Genomic DNA, 19,264 nt, shown 5'->3' with positions numbered 1-19,264 from the left:
CAACAGCACGTGCACCAAGGCCCACCCCATTCGATCATGATTGGAGGAAGGCCCCTCTCATCCTGATTGGATGAAAGCTTTGCCACCCAAAGCCCAAACCGAAACTAGGGTTTATTTACTCCAGGGGCTCACTGGGGACAGGGAGGAACTCCTTATATGGTCAGCACACTTTATAGTAGGGAGGATTATCCAAAAAATAAGAAAAAATAAGTGATATTTGAATTAAGTGAAATCACTGAATATACCTTTAACAAAAGGCATTTTTTACATAGTATTGCGCGCGCATATCCATTCCACCCCCGGATATTGCGTCCCTTTCTTGGTCTTCTTTCGGAAAAACATGGCAGCTGTTGACATCGACATGCCGATGGAAACAGAAGCCCTCATCCACGATGAAGAAAATCTCGAACGGTAAATATATTTCCACACATCATTAAAGTGCATTTGAATGTAGAAAATGTCCAGATCAAGAGTTTTCGGATGTGACACACTAACCCAGTTCTCCGGTGGGGCCTACTTGATGCTTCTTAAGCCAACGAGAACGTCGCGCATACATTGGTGACCTATCGAATTCTGCGACGCCAGAGATGGCAGATTTGTCCTTTTTTATTGCAGAAAGGGGGAGAAAATGTCAGTTCTCCTCGCAAAAAAGTAGCCACGGAAACGCAAACATTTTTATTTCCATAAAAGACACAATCCTTGCTGTTAGTGTTGAAGATGAGTCTGTGCTCTTGATTGTTTTGCAATTTGGAGCGAATTATCCGAAATGTAACTGGAGCGTTGAAGTCACAGAGTTAGATGAGTCGCCAATTTCGATGTAACGCATGCTATTGAAGCCTTAACCAGCCGGCAAATTAAACGTGTATTTGATCAAAACTAAGTCACAATGTGTATAGTCATTTAGCTTATAACTGAGTTGAATCATAATTGGTATAGCTAATTGGTATAGCTTCAATTGCTGTTAAGTATAGTAGGCTATTATTCAGAAAACGATGGCGTAGACGCTGTTTAACTTAATGTAGTGTGTTTGTTTACGTGGTTTTAGTTAATTATTTTAACCACATTCATACACGAATAATACTTATAATTCTGTTGGTTGTTTGGTAGGCTATTATGAGTAATTGTTAAGTGTCTATCATGGTGAGGGTTGCTCAAGGACAGGGCAGAGAAACAAACTAAAGATATCGGCTGTCCACATTCTAGAAGGTTCTACTACTCGTTAGATGCATGTTCACGGTTATTTAGCATTGACACAAGTCTGTAATGATCAATGCCTCAAGTTATAAAGTCGAACGATATGGCTATTATTCCTGTACATTTTATTTTCCTTTTTTTATTCAAATTATCTGTTTTTCATTTATTTTTATTTGGGGGTAATTGGGGACTTGCATACTATATGATATTTAATAGTAATATGTATGCCTATTGTCTACATACATTTTTGTATTGATTGATATCGTCAGGTGCATAGATTTTGGTAATATAGCTTAGTAAGAGTAATGCACCAAGCCAAATACGTATGCATGATGTCAATTTACCTAAGAAACAGATTAGGATTTTGATTACATCATGTCATACCCTTGTCTTAAATGCTGCATTACAGTTAAATAGAGAATGCTTTTTACTTATTAGACTGGTCTAGCTGAGTGAAATGAATAATGAATTTGCGAATGCCATCCACTTTATTCCTAATATTTAGATTTTCTTTTAATTTGTTCCAAATTTCAATATCGCCTAGCCCTATTGGAAATTGGTAACACATTTGAGTGCATTGCCACAAGCATGAAATGATCACTAATAACTAAACAATGGGTTGGCTGATGGACAAGATCAAGATAGGCTCTAACCTTTTACATTTGCAACATAGCCATGCTATGATGTCTTGTATGTGACCCCTTTTATTCCATTATCTTTTACTTTATTATCCCATTCTGGGCGAGAACCCCTTTTGGTATTAGCATTATGTTATGCTTTAGCTATTGAAAAAAAGCAGATCTACAAGCTCATAGCTTGTAGGTCTGCTATTTTTGAAAAATCGAAGAACGACTGACATAGAAACATAGCTTTGTCTTTTGTAGAAGACATTTTTAGAATCTGATCTCAGGTGAAAATGGGTTAATTTACACCTTAATCTTAACTTTTTGACATTGTGGTTTATTGTTGTGGCTACCTTGATTTATTTATGAGCATATGTATTTGTCATTTTGATTTAAATCTCTACTAGATCTTTCAAACATCAACCTGCTACATTTAGCCGCCTGGTTTTCAAATGCAGTTGTGAGAGAGTGAAAGCAGTGAGGTCACCATTGTAACATGAATTATTTTGACACCATAGTTTTACACATGGGTTCAAGATCATAGTTTCAAGACCAAAGATGAAGCCTGATTTAGCATAAATCAGCATTAGGAATGCCTCCGAAGGTCTACTCTTTCCTGTTTCCACTGTACTGTATCATAATGCAGAAGACCAAAGATTAGACCTTAAATGTAGTATATTTCTATTGTTTGTTTTTCCTCAAGTTAGCCACTTTACTAAGTGGTAGTAAAAATGGCTGATTTACAACCTCATGTATATTATTTACAACCTCACAATGCAATGTGAGCTTGTACATCTGCTATTCTTGCCTAATGTTCACACGTCAAAATAGGAAGTTAGGAACTCCAAGGTGCATTTTGCATGGTTCAGCAAACCTCGGTATCGCTGTATCACTATGTTGCCAAAACATATTTCTTGACTTGACAATTTCATGACTCACAAGATGAATCATAGTTATTGTGTGTTTCATCCATGTCCTAGGCTAGCATCCTTTATCATTTGCAAGTGATTGCTTTTTCATGACTCATGGACTGCTGCTTGAGGTATTGATTAAGGTATTAGGTTTTCCTTGAGTGTTTTCAGTTGCAGATGGTTGTGAAATGACCATGGTTATGGAATACAGGATCAAAATAGTAGCAGTATCATGAATCTTAAGACTGATTACCAGAATAGCATCTTCACAATATGCTAAATGAGTTGGCAATCACATGCTCATCTGGTATCAACATGGGATTCAATAAACATAGACAGTGAATGATACCACTGACTGGAAAGAGGACTTCAATAAGGAAGCTACAGAAAGTTGTGTCACAGTCCACAGTACTGTGCTATTGTAGTAAGGAAGGTCATTGTGAGTTCTTGCTTGATGAGCCTGCAGCAGGTGATTCACACAGCGCTATTCTTAGCTTCACAGTTCCCTACTCTCCTTTCCCTGTTCCAGGTGAAACATATTCCTGCTCCAGAGGCATGTTCGGTGTAGACGCAGTATAGATGTACCCAAAATGTAATTCCCACATGAACAGTTAACTTCACTATGACGGCACAGCCGTCATCACAAATGTGATGAGGTCAGCACATTTGGGCAAGTGGCTATGGCTGATTTTAGGCTAAGGAGTGTTTTTCGTGCAAAACGTATGCTTGGAGTAGATTCAGAATCATGAAAAGCCCCTAGTTTGACATGTCACATGCTACTTAAAGTATAATGAAATTTGGACAATTTTGCCTTTAAATGGTGCATTTATATAGCGCCTTTATCCAAGGCGCTTTACAGAGATTGTGCATTACATTCACCCATTCACACACACATTCATACACCGATGGCAGCGGAAACCATGCAAGGCTCCAACTAGCACATCGGGAGCAATTAGGGGTTCAGTGTCTTGCTCAAGGACACGGCGACAGTAACTCTGGGGGAGGCCCGGGTTCGAACTGGCAACCTTACGGTTACCATGCAGGCACTCTACCCCTGAGCCACCGCCGCCTTTATATTGGTCGTCTATGGTTTGGTATACAAAAATAGCCATAACCTTTTTTTGCGATGTTTCCGGCAGAGCAGAAGTGAATAGAACAAACACAAATAAAAAGTATGACATCACAGGTTAATCTCTATTCCTTCCTCTTTTGGGCCTGTGGCTCCCAGGCTATTGTGACTGGCTGGTATCCTCCACAGTTGGCCTGTGGATGGTGTACAAACTGTACACGGCCACCACCATTATGCGTGACGTTCCCAGCAGTGATCATTTTATTGACTAAGACTAAAAGACTACGTATTTTTATATTTGGTCGACTAAGACTAGACTAAATTTCAGAAGAGTAAGTAGGACTAAGACTAAACGGTGTTATTCAAAAGACTAAGGCCTCATACACACGTATCAAACACCATCCAATGGGAGTCACATGGTTTGACCAAACATTTTTGTTTGATGGGGGAGGGGCATAACACCATCAAACAGAACACCATCAAACACAAATGTTTGGTCAAACCATGTGACTCCCATTGGAAAAGCATTGTGGCGGCCATTGTTTGATGGTGTTTGATACGTGTGTATGAGGCCTTACTAAATCAAAATTTGCTGCCACTTCTTGACATCTAATTGGAGTTTAATCGGCAGGAGTAACCACGCTATTCCTCCCAGTTCTGCTTCCCACTGAACAGGCACCCGTGCCAGCCTGTAGCTGTTGCTAGTGCTGCACACAGTGCACAGTGAGCACAATCACTTGCCGGCTTCTCACCCGCGGCCGCAATAGAAAAGTGTATGCTGTAGATGGGCCATATTCTTTGTGTACAGCCATCTACCTTGCTGGCAAACCTAATAGTGCTTTAATGTATATCGAGGAATCATGGAGGACTCTGTGAATTGATTATATCCCCTCTGTGTTTGACACAACTGTTCTACTTTTCTACTGCTACTATATGGCATTTCTATGTCATTAAAGGGTAAGACCACTTTTTGAGACGTTTGGGTTGTTTTCTTACCTTATTATGGGCAAACTATTCCAATCCATGAGTTATTTCGCTCCGTTGTGTTGTTTATTAGCAATTTAAGAAATAAAAACAGTCGCTCATTGACTTCCGTTGTAACAGGGAAACAGCTCTCTTTTAGCACATAAACCAACCCAACAAAAGCTTGTTCTGACAGTCAGTTGGGGGTGACTGTGGCTCAAGAGGTAGAGCAGGTCGTCCAATGATCCATGGATCCATGGGTCCATGAGTCGGCGGTTCGGCGGCAGTTCGAATCCCGGCTCCTCCTGTCTACATGTCAAAGTGTCCTTGGGCAAGACACTGAACCCCAAATTGCTCCCGATGTGCTGGTTGGTACCTTGCATGGCTTCCGCCGCAATCGGTGTATGAATGTGTGTGTGAATGGGTGAATGTAATGCACGTAATGCACAATCTATGTAAAGCGCCTTGGATAAAGGCGCTATATAAATGCACCATTTACCATTTATATAGGTTCTTATGGGAGGCTGCAGCTGGGTGCATCTCAAACGGCATGGAGACTTGTTTACAAACGAAACCTCGCAAGATGTCCCCACGAGAGTTGGGAACGCCGTAGTACTGCTTCAGTATATCTCAAACCAAAATAGTAACTTTATAAATCTATCTTAAAAGACGAAAATAAAACCGCATGAGTTTTCCTGATGTCATAAACTGTCAGAATCAGCTTTTGTTGCTTTGGTTTATGTGCTAAAAGAGTGACTTTGAGCGCTGTTTCCCTGTTATAATGGAAGTCAATGAGCGACTATTTTTAAGGGACCAAGAAGTCACAAAGTGACTTTGGGCAATATGCTTTTGCAACTGTACAGTATGGTAGAGGGTCATGCCAAATAGCACTGAAAGCAGTCTTACTCCAATAGGTCAAAGGGGGGGTGCTATGCCAATATTTTGAAAATGAAACCTTTGAACAGGCATAACTCATGCCTTGTTTGTCCAAAAGTCATGGCACTTGTTTCCACTTGTTCCTTGACTCATGGGGAACATGTGTCACTTTGATCAGTAAGCTCCGCCCTCAGATCTTCTGCCACTTTGAGCAGTTTAAAAAACGCTTATACCTGATTTTCTGTTATTTTTTTAGCAATTTGCATAAAATGTTCATTGTCTCTGTGTAGCTCAGTCAGTAGAGCTCTTGCCTTCGGACCACAAGGTTGTGTGTTCAAATCCAACTCAGCTCGTCAGTCGTATTTGTGCATATTGTTCTTATTGCGTATTGACTTCTTTCTTAGTCCCACCTTATCGCTGCTTGCAGCTATATTCTATTTCTTAAATTGCTAATAAACAACCCAACAGAGCGAAATAACTCATGGAATGGACTAGTTTGCCCATAATAACCTCTCAAAATGTGGCCTTACCCTTTAAGGAGTGTACGCCCATGTACTGAAGATACATTTGACTTTTAGATGCCGTTTAGGCAGCTACAGGGGCAGGTATAAGCTCTTAGATTGACATTGCTCATTTATTGTCTGTTCTGCATTGTGACAGCTTCACCCTTCACCCTGCCCTGGACTGATTTTCTGTCTGGTCTTTTTCTCCCCAGGGAAGCCGAAGGCTTCAAAGAACAAGGAAATGCGTTTTACGTCAAGAAGGATTACTCTGAAGCCTTCAACTACTACACAAAGGCCATAGGTGAGAGTCCCACTCAATACCATTCTCCACAGTCACAGGGAGCTTGACTGTTACGCTTGCCATGATGAGCCAATGTAGTTAGTTGTCATTGATTGCATATGCACAGTACATGGCAACCATAGGGCTGAACAATGTGTCACAATATGGGTTTCTACACCAGATTGAATTATTACAATTCAGGCAATTATCAGACACTGTTCAGAGAAACGTATAAACAATCGGGTAAAGTAAGTGCAAGGTCAGCTTAAGAGACAAGAACAGAACAAGGGTTAGTAGTCATGGAATTGGAACACAATATACTCGATATATTAAACGCCGCATCCACAGCCTGTCACGGTCTAAGACTTGCCCAACTGCACACGCACGTCCGCATAAAGTGTGTGCTCACAACTCAAATGTATAGATACTTGTATAAGGGGCGACTGTGGCTCAAGAGGTAGAGCAGGTCGTCCAATGATCCATGGGTCGGCGGTTCGAATCCCGGCTCCTCCTGTCTACATGTCGAAGTGTCCTTGGGCAAGACACTGAACCCCAAATTGCTCCCGATGTGCTGGTTGGTACCTTGCATGGCTTCCGCTGCAATCAGTGTATGAATGTGTGTATGTGTGTGAATGGGTCAATGTAATGCACAATCTATGTAAAGCGCCTTGGATAAAGGCGCTATATAAATGCACCATTTTGTATAGATACTTAATTTGTCTCCATTGAGTAAACAACATACCTAGGCTAGCAGCTATCTAAATAACATGAATAGCAGCTATTTAAATAGTCAAAGATATACACTGTGCTTGTTCACAATGAGTGTCAAAGCCAACCAACAAAATAATTGTAGAAATGGTCTGCAGAGCACTGAAGAGAATGACAATGGTAAATGGTGCATTTGTATAGTGCTTTTATCCAAAGCACTTCACATAGATTGTGCTTTACATTCACACACGCATTCATACACTTATGGCGGATGAAACCATGCATGGCATCAACCTGCACATCGAGAGCAATTAGGGGTTCAGCGTCTTGCTCAAGGACAATTTGACACTAACTCTGGAGGAGCGTGGGATCGAACTGGAAACCTCACGTTCCCATCTGGCCTCCCTACCGGCCACTCTACCCCTGAGCCACTACTGCCCTATGGACACAATGGATTTGCAAAGAGCAAATCACTGAAATCAGTAGACCTCATTACACCATCCAGGCAAAATATCAGTTATTTTTGGACCATATCATCACTTGTTTCGTTAGTATTAATGAGAATTAGATTATATTCTTATTCTCTCTGTTTGACTCATAGCTTTGCCATCTATAGAGCATCAAGACATGTTATGTTAACATCAGTGACTGTTCTCTTGTGTGACTTTTATTCTTCTTCTTATGTCTAAAGATGCCTCTCCCAAAAACGCTAGTTACTATAGCAACCGAGCGGCCACTCTGATGATGCTGTGTCGCTTCCGGGAGGCCCTGGAGGACTCGCAGCAGGCAGTGCGTCTAGACGATTGCTTCATGAAGGTCAGTGGGGTCACGCAATCGCATCTCATTCAGTGTGAGGTTTCCTGGCTTATTTTTTAAGCTCCTGTAAATTGAAAGTTTCAATGCCATGTTTCATGGATATTCTCAAGACTTACGCTAAGCTTTATTACTGCCACTGCCACTTAGTTTGGAGCACTGGGCTGTACGTTTACTGTTTAATAGGAAACGGCTAAACCAGTCAGGTAGACTCCAGTCAGAGAAAACGGTAACACTTCTAGTCTAAATGAGCATATTTACCATATTGTTCTCCCTGCTATGAAGAGTCAAGTCTATTATGTGATGTGGCAGTTTTACACACACTAAACGTGTGAGGAATCAGGAGGCGAGCAAGGTCTGTCTTGATGATCTTTATTTAACGTGCACAGCAGTACACGGATGCTGCAGCACAGGCGGGTCTCAAGGCAGGCACACCTGACATGGTACAGGTCATGGATTATATACTGTTAATTTTGGTCACACCCAGGAAGAGGGGGGGGGAGAGAGAGGGGGGGGGGGGGGGGGGGGTTAGGAATGTAGAGGTGAATACAAGCTCATACAGATGAAAGGAACATTTGCTTATAGACAGAGGAAGAGAGGGGGTGGGGGGGGCGAGCAGGAGGGCAGTAGAGATGGTCACAGGTGACAGGAAGGCATAGTGTTTGGACAGGCCTTGGTGTTATCACACCATGGGTGCGAACTTCAAAGACAGTAATTTGAAGTCCTTTTGGTGACCGTATTTGAGTGGATGCATGATGGAAATTCCTCGTCATATGATAATCACCATTTGGTGAAAATTGCATGTTGGTGAATGTCATGCTCTGGTGGGTGTGAGTGAAGCATAGCTGACCAGTGCTCCACTTAACACAATCAGCGCCGTGATTTCTTTCAAAATAGAAGCTCGGGGTGACGGGAAGATATGGCCGCTTTTACTCTGTAAAGCCACACCCCCTATCTATCTAAATAACATGAATAGCAGCTATTTAAATAGTCAAAGATATACACTGTGCTTGTTCACAATGAGTGTCAAAGCCAACCAACAAAATGTGTAGAAATGGTCTGCAGAGCACTGAAGAGAATGACAATGGTAAATGGTGCATTTATATAGCGCTTTTATCCAAAGCGCTTTACATAGATTGTGCTTTACATTCACACACACATGCATACACTTATGGCGGATGAAACCATGCATGATATCAACCTGCACATCGAGAGCAATTAGGGGTTCAGCGTCTTGCTCAAGGACAATTTTACACTAACTCTGGAGGAATCATTATCATAATAGACTTGACTCTTCACGTCTGGCCCATAAGCAACCCCAGAATGCACTGTTTCCAACCCGGAAGAACGCCTCATGCGCTGGGTGAGCAACTCAATGCAAGTAAATGAGAGGAGAAATCAGGTGCCGTCTCTATTAATATATACTCTAAGACTATAATGTGTTTCCTTCCTACACAGGGCCACCTGCGGGAGGGCAAGTGTCACCTATCTCTTGGTAACGCTATGGCAGCTAGTCGCTGTTTTCAGAAGGTTCTGGAGCTAGAGCCCAGCAACGGCCAAGCACAGCAGGAGGTGACTTGCCAACTACACATTCCGCATTTTTATTTTAACTGTTTTATAAAACAAGCTTTTTAAAGTATTATTTGTGTTCCTGGTGTGAATCACATTACAACAGTTCTTCCGTGTTTTGTTATTTCAGCACAAGAACGCAGCAGCGATGTTGGAGTACGAACGCATGGCAGATTTTGGCTTTGAGAAACGCGATTTCAGAAAGGTATGTTTTTAAAGGGGCACTAGACTACATTCACTCAGCCATTAGATGTCACACTTTTACAACACTTCAGTGGCAAATCTAGAAGTTTGGTAAAGCTTGTTTTTTTGCTCTTTTTTCTTTTTTTTACCAAATAATCAGAAATCCAAACAAATCAAGAAAACAAAACAAAAAGAAAGACAACAAAAGAAACTCAAAGATAAACAGAAAAACAGCTTGGCATAAACTACAACAATACAGCATTTTTCAAATTAAGAGTAAGGCAAGGCAGGAAAGAGCAGGAGACATGATGACTCACAATATACGGCAGATATTTTACCATATTTGTCACAGGCCCGGCTGTGGACGTTTTTTGCCGAATGAGTGTTTCTCGTGCAAAACTAATGCTTGCAATGAATTCAGAATCATGAAAACCTAGTTTAACCCGTCACATGCTACTTACAACTAAAAAACACATTGCATGGATGCACCTGGGACGTATCCTCAGTGATGTATCCTGAGGTCAACAAGGTTTCGGGTCTACCAACATCATACCCCTCACTCAGGCGACCCAGCCGGGGTGATCAAGTCCCGACTTACGTCTCAGTAGCTACCCTCGATCAGTCCCACTAGCACAATCCGTTGGAACTACTCCAGAACTACTCTGCCAGGCCTGGGAGGTACGCTTCTGGCGCATGGAAGGACTAGGCTCTGTGGGTTGTCTCCTGTCTGGGCCCCTCCTACGTCTCACCAGGCCCAGGACCTGTGCGTTGCACCAGAGTCCCAGCACCAGACACTTCATTCAGGAGTGGTGTGCAATGGTTCCGCAGGGCAATGGTGCTGCAGCTCCGCTTGCTGCTTGCATGGCCCTCCTAAAGGCCTCACCGAGGGTTGTTGGGCTTCCAAGGACACAGGCTGGGGCGCTAACCCATACTGCTCACCCGGGTGCCGTCTACATTCCGGCTGTCATTCGTCTCTCTGGTGTTCACCAGACTATACCTGGTTGTCACATAGTCTATTCCTATGAGTAAAGTATAATGAAAATGGTTGCCTTTTATATAGGATGTTAATACCCCAGCTTATTATGAAAATTGCCCAACATAATATGCAAGTTAGCATCCGGCAGTTTCTAAATGCTGGGGACCCATACTCAACATTTCTAGCATACAACTTTAGGGTACTCAACATGGGCTCTCTATGGGCAGGCAAGTAGACTAAACAGCAACATACACCGTTAGGATTTAGAAGACATTTGTAGAATGGTAAATGGTGCATTTATATAGCGCCTTTATCCAAGGCATGAATGGCAATAATGGGCCTCAGGTCTTAATGTGTTCATGTTTGTGTTCCAGGTGGTGTACTGTATGGACAGAGCCCTGGCTTTGGCGGCTGCCTGCCAACGCTTCAAGATCCTCAAGGCTGAGTGCCTGGCCCTGCTGGGACGCTACCCAGAAGCCCAGTCTGTGGCCAGGTAGCCCCCTGTCATTTGACTTCATCATAAAGAAACATAAAACAATGTTTAGCTGTTTGTTTCAGTTTGTTTTGGTTATTGATAAGGTCACAGGACATTAACACATGCTAATAGCAACGTGTGTGTGTGTGTGTGTGTGTGTGTGTGTGTGTGTGTGTGTGTGTGTGTGTGTGTGTGTGTGTGTGTGTGTGTGTGTGTGTGTGTGTGTGTGTGTGTGTGTGTGTGTGTGTGTGTGTGTGTGTGTGTGTGTGTGTGTGTGTGTGTGTGTGTGTGTGTGTGTGTGTGTGTGTGTGTGTGTGTGTGCAAATATTCCTCTAGACACTATTAAATTATGCTACTACTGTAAATGTACTGTATATTGGGAACTATACCTATTCTCTCTGGCTATTTTCAGAAAAGATATGTGTTGTAGAGGGGGGGGGGAAAGGAGTAGATCAAGTATAGAACCCTGGGGGGACCCAGGTCAAAGTTTTTTTTTTTTTTAATTATGCCTTCTTTCCCAGTGATATTCTGCGCATGGATTCAACCAATGCAGACGCACTGTACGTGCGCGGCCTATGTCTGTACTATGAGGACTGTATCGACAAGGCTGTGCAGTTCTTCGTGCAGGCCCTGCGCATGGCCCCCGACCACGAAAAGGCCAGACTAGCATGCAGGGTAAGTCTGTCATCTCATCTGCCATCTCGTCACCCAATCTCTCGGCCTCCATGAATGAAGCCTAATGTATACTTTATGTTAGTGCCCTACATTTCTGACTACGTTTACTTTGTGTTCCCCAAACCAGAATGCCAAAGCCTTGAAAGCCAAGAAGGAAGAAGGCAACCAGGCATTCAAGGACTGCAGCTACGACTCAGCTCATCAGCTGTACACGGAGGCCCTGACGATAGACCCCAACAACATCAAGACCAATGCCAAGCTCTACTGCAACAGAGCCACTGCTGGAGCCAAGGTGAAGGCCCCCATTTAAATGCATTTTGGGTGCTAGAAATACAATTGTACTTATTCACATAAAAAGTAGATGAGGGAGGGGTTGTTTTTTTTGGTCTATTTGCCCCAAATAAATTATTAACTTTTGTGCCTGAAAGGTCATGGTCACAATCAAGGTCAAAATAGGGAATGGATTTTCTTGTATTATTACTTGACTCAGATGGCAAGGGGTATGGAATGCAGTGTTGCATAAGTCTTTCTAAAGACCATTACAAGGATATAGTCTAGATTATATCTGGACATAATTCACAGAAGGAACATTACCCATATATGAGAGACGTCAATGTCACTTGCAAATGGGGCCACTGTCATGTAGATACAGTACATGACACGATGCACGTTACCATGCAGGGGTTCACAGTGGTTCTCAGTAAGACGTGTGATGGACTAAGCAGTTCATGACCTAGTGCTCTCTACATAACATGTCCCTTCTCGAGTGACGCATGCTTCAGTCACATGTTAAGTTAACAGAGTTAAGATACCACAGTTCAGATGCATCTAGGAAAATCTGCAGGAAAACCTCTAAAAAAAGTTTGTAAAGTAAAGAAAAACGAGTTTGATAACCTGTAACATGGGTGACTTTTTTGTGAGTTAAACGCCAGTATACCTGACAAAGGCCCCTGAGGCCGAAACGTTGTATTGTTTTCCGCTCTGTTCTGTTGTCAATCAATTATTTTGGGAGCTTTTAAAACGGTGTGCGGATCTCCTTTCTAAACACATGAACTTTATTTTCTACCACATGCACTGCGTTTTTTACAAATGAGCTGTGTTCATGCAATTTACCTGACTTGTAACTGATAACGATGCTTTACCTCTGCTGCTAACTCCAACTGACCTGTAATGTCAACTTGTGTCCTCAGCTGAAGAAACTGGAGCAGGCCATTGAAGACTGCACCAGTGCCATCAAGCTGGATGACACGTATATCAAGGCATACATGAGACGAGCCCAGTGGTACGGTTCCCTCTGTCTCTGTGTTTCTTTGAAGGGTGTTTGAATACTTTATTAGTCAGAAAGGTAAACGGCATGAGGTAGTGTGGAGTGACACTCTGTGTTTTCTTGCAGTTACATGGACATGGAGCAGTATGAGGATGCAGTGCGAGACTATGAGAAAGTCTACCAGACGGAAAAGACCAAAGGTAACGCTGTCATTCACGTAGATTAGAAGACAGCCTTTTGACTGACCAAATGTCTATTTGATATACCTCCTCCACATTGTCACATGTTTTCAACGTTGCTTTTCTTTTGACATTTGATCTCAAGTTTGTCTATTTACTAAAATACCTTTCGGAATAACAGGTTAACAACTTTTACCTGCCGTCTCTATTTTGGCATTATAGGCAGGCCAAAGGTCAAAAATATCTCACACTGTCATGAGTTTTAAAATAAGGTATTAATTTGTGAAAAACATAAGGTTTCTGCCTGACACTGATGATACTATGTTCAATATATCATCTTGCTCTCCACATCCACCTCAATATGTTTAATTGATCCTATTTGCCTCTTGGTTTCTGTCTAGAACACAAGCATCTACTGAAGCATGCCCAGCTGGAACTGAAGAAGAGCAAGAGGAAAGATTACTACAAGGTGTTGGGAATAGGCAAAACTGCCACGGATGATGAAATTAAGAAAGCTTACCGCAAACGGGCCCTCATGCACCACCCAGGTATACACGCGCACACACACCACCAATCAATCAAACTTTGTTTATATAGCACATTAAAAACAACCGTAGTTGACAAATTCAAAAAAACTAACAAGGCGCTATACAAGCAAACAAAACAGAAACGGAGCAATACACACAAGCAAGCAAAGCAATATGTATATTGATTTCACTTATAATTTCTGCGTAAATTATCAGATGGCAATTTATTGCCAGTGTGTCTAATAACTGGTTGGTGTGTTGCAGACCGCCACAGTTCCGCCACTCCGGAGGTGCAGAAGGACGAGGAGAAGAAATTCAAGGAGGTGGGGGAGGCCTTCACCATCCTCTCCGACCCCAAGAAGAAGATGCGTTATGACAACGGACATGATCTGGAGGATGACTGTGGCTATGGAGGAGGAGGTGAGGGCTTTGTCTTTCTACAATAAATCGATCCCCCACGAATGCCTGCACAAACGACGAGGTTTCAGAACTTTCAGTGCAAATGCATGGACGGTGGTACGCGCTGCTGTATCTTCCTTGTTATAAATTGATTTGTAAAGCCTTGCACATGAAAAGGAGTGTTCCCTTATGGCACCTACAGACTGCAGGAGTGTTAGGGCAGAGTCACACTATGGTCCCGGGTGCACACTTGGCAGATGTTGTGGTAGTGTGAATGCTGTGTACCGTTCCCGGGAGCGGATCACCCAATCGTTCCCGGGACCGCATGGAGGTAGCCTGATTATCAGACTGTAGCTTTCTTGAAGCTTCAGTCTGACATTTTCTCTTGTCTGAGCGATTTCAAGGGGGAGGGGATTAGAATTTCCCTCAACCAGTAGCCATTGGTGTTGTTTTTCCCTCCTTCCTCTGTGTGTTGCGCTGCGTGATGACGCTGAAAACGGGACTTGCGCTGATTGGTTGTTCGTTAGACCCACCCCCACCACCGATTCTCATTGGATAATACATTTTTGTACCGAAGAAATTATAGGTTCACAGTGCAACACCAGACCAAGAGATGCAGTCCACTCAGAGAGTGGGAGCGGGGTCTTTGGGCTGGATCCAGGCTAGCATGGAGGTGGTCTTGGGACCGATTGAAGTTTACTCGGTCGCTGCAATGTGAAAGCATTGAATACCGTTGAACAAAGTGTACGCGGGTGCGAAAGAATCAAAGCCAATGTGAAATTGTGAATCATGACCAGCGGGGACCAGGCAATCATATTTGGGAACAGTTTGAATCTGCCCTTAAAGTTGACAGAACTTGACAGAAGTTGTTGGCACTGTGATGCGTGTGGTCATGGCTAGGTTGTGTGTTTATCAAGTATTTTACAGCAGTACTCGGGAGGCAATCGGATCCATTTTAGAATTTCCAATGGCACCTGCTTTCTAATGATTGAATTCCTATTATTGCAATTCATATGAATCGGCTGTTGCCAGGTGACGTACTGCACGGTAGGACGTAGAGTTCTGTCGGGGACACACGTTTTATATGACAGACATATTTCTATTGTACTTTAGCCTGGGTTTCTTCACTCTACACTAAATCTATAATTTGCCAAAAAATAGCAGGTCTACACACTCGCAACGTGTTGCCTTGTGGCGTGTTGTGACATTGTAGATCTGCTATTTTGGTCAAACTTGATTCATAGTACAGTCCCCTGGTTTGGCATTCTGTCAAATATTTTGTTAATGTTATGCTGACATTCTGCTTGTGAATAAATGCTTTTTGTTTGATATTTCTCTTTCTCTCTCTCTCTCTCTTTCTCTCCAGACTTCGATGCCAACAACATCTTCAGAGCGTTTTTTGGAGGCCAAGGCCAAGGGGGGGGTGGAGGAGGATATAACTTTGAATCCAATCAACAAAGTATGTAGACTGTAGAGTTTTGCTTTGAAACACAAAGACTATTCAAATGTGATGAAACAGAGTGCATGTTATTGACCGTACGTTATTCGTTTAACTTTTGTCGCAGACGCAGGTCCTGGAAACTTCTTTTTCCAGTTTGGCTAAAGAGGAGCGTCATACGGCTGTGATGGAGCCTTGAAGTGGACTACATTAATTTGGACCCCTCCCCCTCCCAATTTCCTCCCCCAGTGTCCTTTGGACACCTCCCCTTGCATACTTGATATACTTTAAAGCAATGGTTCTCAAACTTTTTAATTTCAAGGACCTGTAAAGGTCACTTTGGTTGTAGTTGCACACTCTCAGATTTACACACCTGTAAGGTTCTATTTGGAGCGCCCTCAAACTCAAGGGTCCCTGGACCGCGCATCGAGAACCACTGATTTAAAGAAACCCTCCTGAAGTCTTTAGTTATTGCACTCGCTCTTAAATTCACTCTTCAAGTTTATACTAACCGGAATCGTGCAGGGAATTTTGTGTTTTTTGTATTTGAACTTAACACTTTTCGATAACAAATCAGCTAAAATGCCCAGACCGATTTGGACAAGCTAATCGCACAAGCTTCATGGTGCGAATTGTCGACTACTCTCAATTGCCAAAACACAAATTTGTCTCATACTGAAATAAATTTTAGCATAGGATAAATTACTTAGGAATACACTGGGAGTGTAAATCTGCATAGATGTTTAGATTTAGGAGCAGTACCGTAGATTGTATTTTTTTGTTAAGGTAACCCTTGCAACGATCGACTGAAGAGCCAGTATCGACATCTCGGCAGAATAGTGTGCGTCCCTATTCTGGGGAGAACATTTGGCAAAAATAGCAGATCTACAAGCTTGCTTATAGATCTGCTATCTTTGGCAAAGAGGTTTAGTGTAGAGGAGGAAAACGGAGTGTATCTAGTATAGAGCCCTGAGGGACCCCAGTCAATGAAGTATATAGACTTTAAGTGGTTAATTCAGATCAAGTTTTGGAGGTAAATGTTCAAACGGACCTCAGGGCAGCAATTGAGGATGATGTGTCCGTGTCAAATGCAGCCTGTGTGCGTGTGTGTGTGTGTGTGTGTGTGTGTGCGCGCGTGTGTGTATGTTTATGTGTGTGTGTCCAGGTTTTATTCGCTCCTGCAGACCGCAGGGTCAACCGGCACGTTTTTCCTCTGGTCTCCAACCAGACGTTGTAAAATTTACTGGAATGTAAAGGGTGATTTATACTTGGTTGCGTCTTGGTGTCGAGCACAGGAAATTGCCAATCGGCTGTTTTAGTTTTCAGTATGCAACATGGTGCGCAACCAAGTACAAATCAGGCATAACGTGTTTTCATTCATGTTTGTAACCTCTATTTTTCTTCAGTCTCCCTTAAGCCTATTATTATTTATTGTATATTCAAACTGTATGTAATGTATGCATCCCAGTGCCAGTGTGGACGGTCTTCCCACAAGGAGCTTGTATTTTTACGCAGATTAGTTGTAAAAAACCAAACGAAACAAAAACCTTTCACCCCAGCCCTCTTCTTTCTGAGTTTCATTGACTGTACAGTATGTATACAGTGTGTAAATTTCTTTGTCGTTGAACTGGGCCAAACATCAAGCAAGTCAATGTCTCTTAACATTCACAGATTTTTAACACGAATCTTGTTGTACTGTGAGGAGGAAAATCGCTGTTGGCCTAGTCATCAAACCGCCGTAAAATTAGGCTGACAGATTTTCCAGTGTGTTTGACACGTAGAACGATTTGTGAAGTTTTGTCAGATTTTCACACAGTCCACACAGTAGGGTTCATGTTTAAAATCAGAAGTTGCCCTTTAAGCCATTTGAAGGTGTACTCTGAGCACTGACCATTGTATCCCCTTTGTCACTGACAAAAGTTCTGTTCACACAGGACTCATTAATTGGATGTCCAGCACTTTGAAATGGATTTGCCGAGATCTGCCATTTTTAACATGTGCGAATGAGCCTCAGAAAACAGTGGTCATGGGGTAATTAATTAATTACATGAGGTCTCCACATAGGGTCATGTGTGGATAAGGCTATTATCCATTATTATATTAAGTGGTGCCTTGCCTGACTGCTAATGTTGCTCATGTTTTGAGGAAATATCTTATGGCTAGGCTTTTATTAAACCATTATTCTTAAAATGTAGAGCCAACCCCCGCTAATAGATTGAACATCGCCAAGCATGTTTTTGTGCTCTGTTTAAAAGAAAACAGTTTGTCATTTTGCAATTAAATGCTTTTACCAGTCCAAATTGGAGGTTTTTGCACCTGCTATGAGTGCTATCCATTAGAAGACTTAATACATTTAGAATTATGGGCAGTGACATCCACTTAAACTCAAATTATACTGGCACGATGGTGTAACTTACCGAAAATAACCCTCTGTCGTGAATGTAAGACTGGAACATGCTGTGGCCCATGGCAACTAGACTATATTTCAGGCTTTTGGGGGTTTCATGTCCTTTGTTATTCTGACTCTGACAGCATCCAGGATGATGCATTGTAAATGTGTTGTACATTGATGCGTTGTTGGCTTGAAGATCTGTTCTTTTTGGCAAGTGTCACTGTCGTGCAATGGAGTATAAATTGGGCACTTCCCATGCATGTAGGCAGAGTAGGCCTTCTCCTCACCCATTCAACCTGTGAAGAACCAAGGGATAAGAAAAATGGACATTGTAACAGTCCTGTCATAGTCATTGACCTGTGTACATATGTCAGTGTAGACACGACCTGCAATGTTTTGTAATTGGAAAATAAAGGTTTGTCTTTTACGATTTGTCTTTTACGATTGTCTTTTTTCCCCCCCCATTATATCTACTAAATGTATTCTTCTGTTCAGGTTGTCATTTTTAAATGTTATTTTTGTACACATAAATTGGGTCATATGATGATTTACCTATTAGTGAAGACGGCAACATATATTTTTAAATGCTGGTAATTAAGGGAAAGTGGAAAAACAGTATCTACTACGTTATAACATGGCATTGTCATAAACATGTTCTATCAATTTCGTAAGTCGTGTTTGAACAGCTAAATCTCTTCCCCAACAACATTTAGAAAACATCCAGTAAATGTTTTGTGATGTCAGGAGTGGACGATGTCCACCCTGGTAAAATCACAATCTCTAAGCCTGAGGTTCGTTATAGCAATATACTGTTGGAGGCGAGGCGTAGCAACAGGTAGGCCTCCTCCCACACATGGCAACAGGACCTAGACTGAAAGCTGATGTCAGTGTTCCACTCCAACCATGAATACATGCATAGGCCATATAGATAAATGTTGTGACGAAAAGAGAGTTGAGCCAGAAAGCAAAGCTCTCTGTCTACCGAGCAATCTTCGTTCCTACTCTCACCTATGGTCATGAAGTGTGGGTCATGACCAAAAGAATAAGGTCCCGAATACAAGCGGCCGAAATGAGTTTTCTTCGACGGGTGGCTGGCATCTCCCTTAGAGATAGGGTGAAAAGTTCAGTCACGCGAGACCGACTCGGAGTAGAATCGCTGCTCCTTCGCCTGGAAAGGAGCCAGCTTAGGTGTTTCGGGCATCTGGTTAGGATGCCTCTCAGGCGTCTCCCTAGGGAGGTCCTCG

General features: G+C 42.4%; 1 protein-coding gene across 1 annotated transcript; it reads left to right on the top strand.

Moving 5' to 3' along the window:
- The first annotated feature begins 253 nt into the window (after nt 1-253).
- LOC306915266 (dnaJ homolog subfamily C member 7-like) lies at nt 254-18,447 on the top strand. Its single transcript, XM_079492560.1, has 14 exons — nt 254-411; nt 6,352-6,440; nt 7,819-7,943; nt 9,399-9,512; nt 9,640-9,714; nt 11,043-11,161; nt 11,665-11,818; nt 11,946-12,110; nt 13,009-13,100; nt 13,212-13,285; nt 13,666-13,812; nt 14,056-14,211; nt 15,557-15,649; nt 15,756-18,447. Exons 1-14 carry the CDS (start codon nt 341-343, stop codon nt 15,791-15,793), a joined length of 1,512 nt encoding a protein of 503 aa, XP_079348686.1. The 5' UTR covers nt 254-340; the 3' UTR covers nt 15,794-18,447.
- The last annotated feature ends 817 nt before the right edge of the window (nt 18,448-19,264 follow it).

This window comes from Electrona antarctica, assembly GCF_951216825.1.
Source record: "Electrona antarctica genome assembly, chromosome: 22".
NCBI classification, from domain to species: Eukaryota; Metazoa; Chordata; class Actinopteri; order Myctophiformes; family Myctophidae; genus Electrona; species Electrona antarctica.
The sequence above is the reverse complement of the archived record's forward strand: the minus strand, read 5'-3'. Positions and strand labels throughout refer to the sequence as shown.

What these genes read in the sequence shown, in the direction of transcription:
- LOC306915266 (XM_079492560.1), top strand. Translation starts at nt 341, where the DNA reads ATGGCAGCTGTTGACATCGACATGCCGATGGAAACAGAAGCCCTCATC. An exon ending in TAGACGATTGCTTCATGAAG is followed by an intron (nt 7,944 to 9,398) that starts GTCAGTGGGGTC and finishes CTTCCTACACAG; the next exon opens with GGCCACCTGCGGGAGGGCAA. An exon ending in GAAGCCCAGTCTGTGGCCAG is followed by an intron (nt 11,162 to 11,664) that starts GTAGCCCCCTGT and finishes CTTCTTTCCCAG; the next exon opens with TGATATTCTGCGCATGGATT.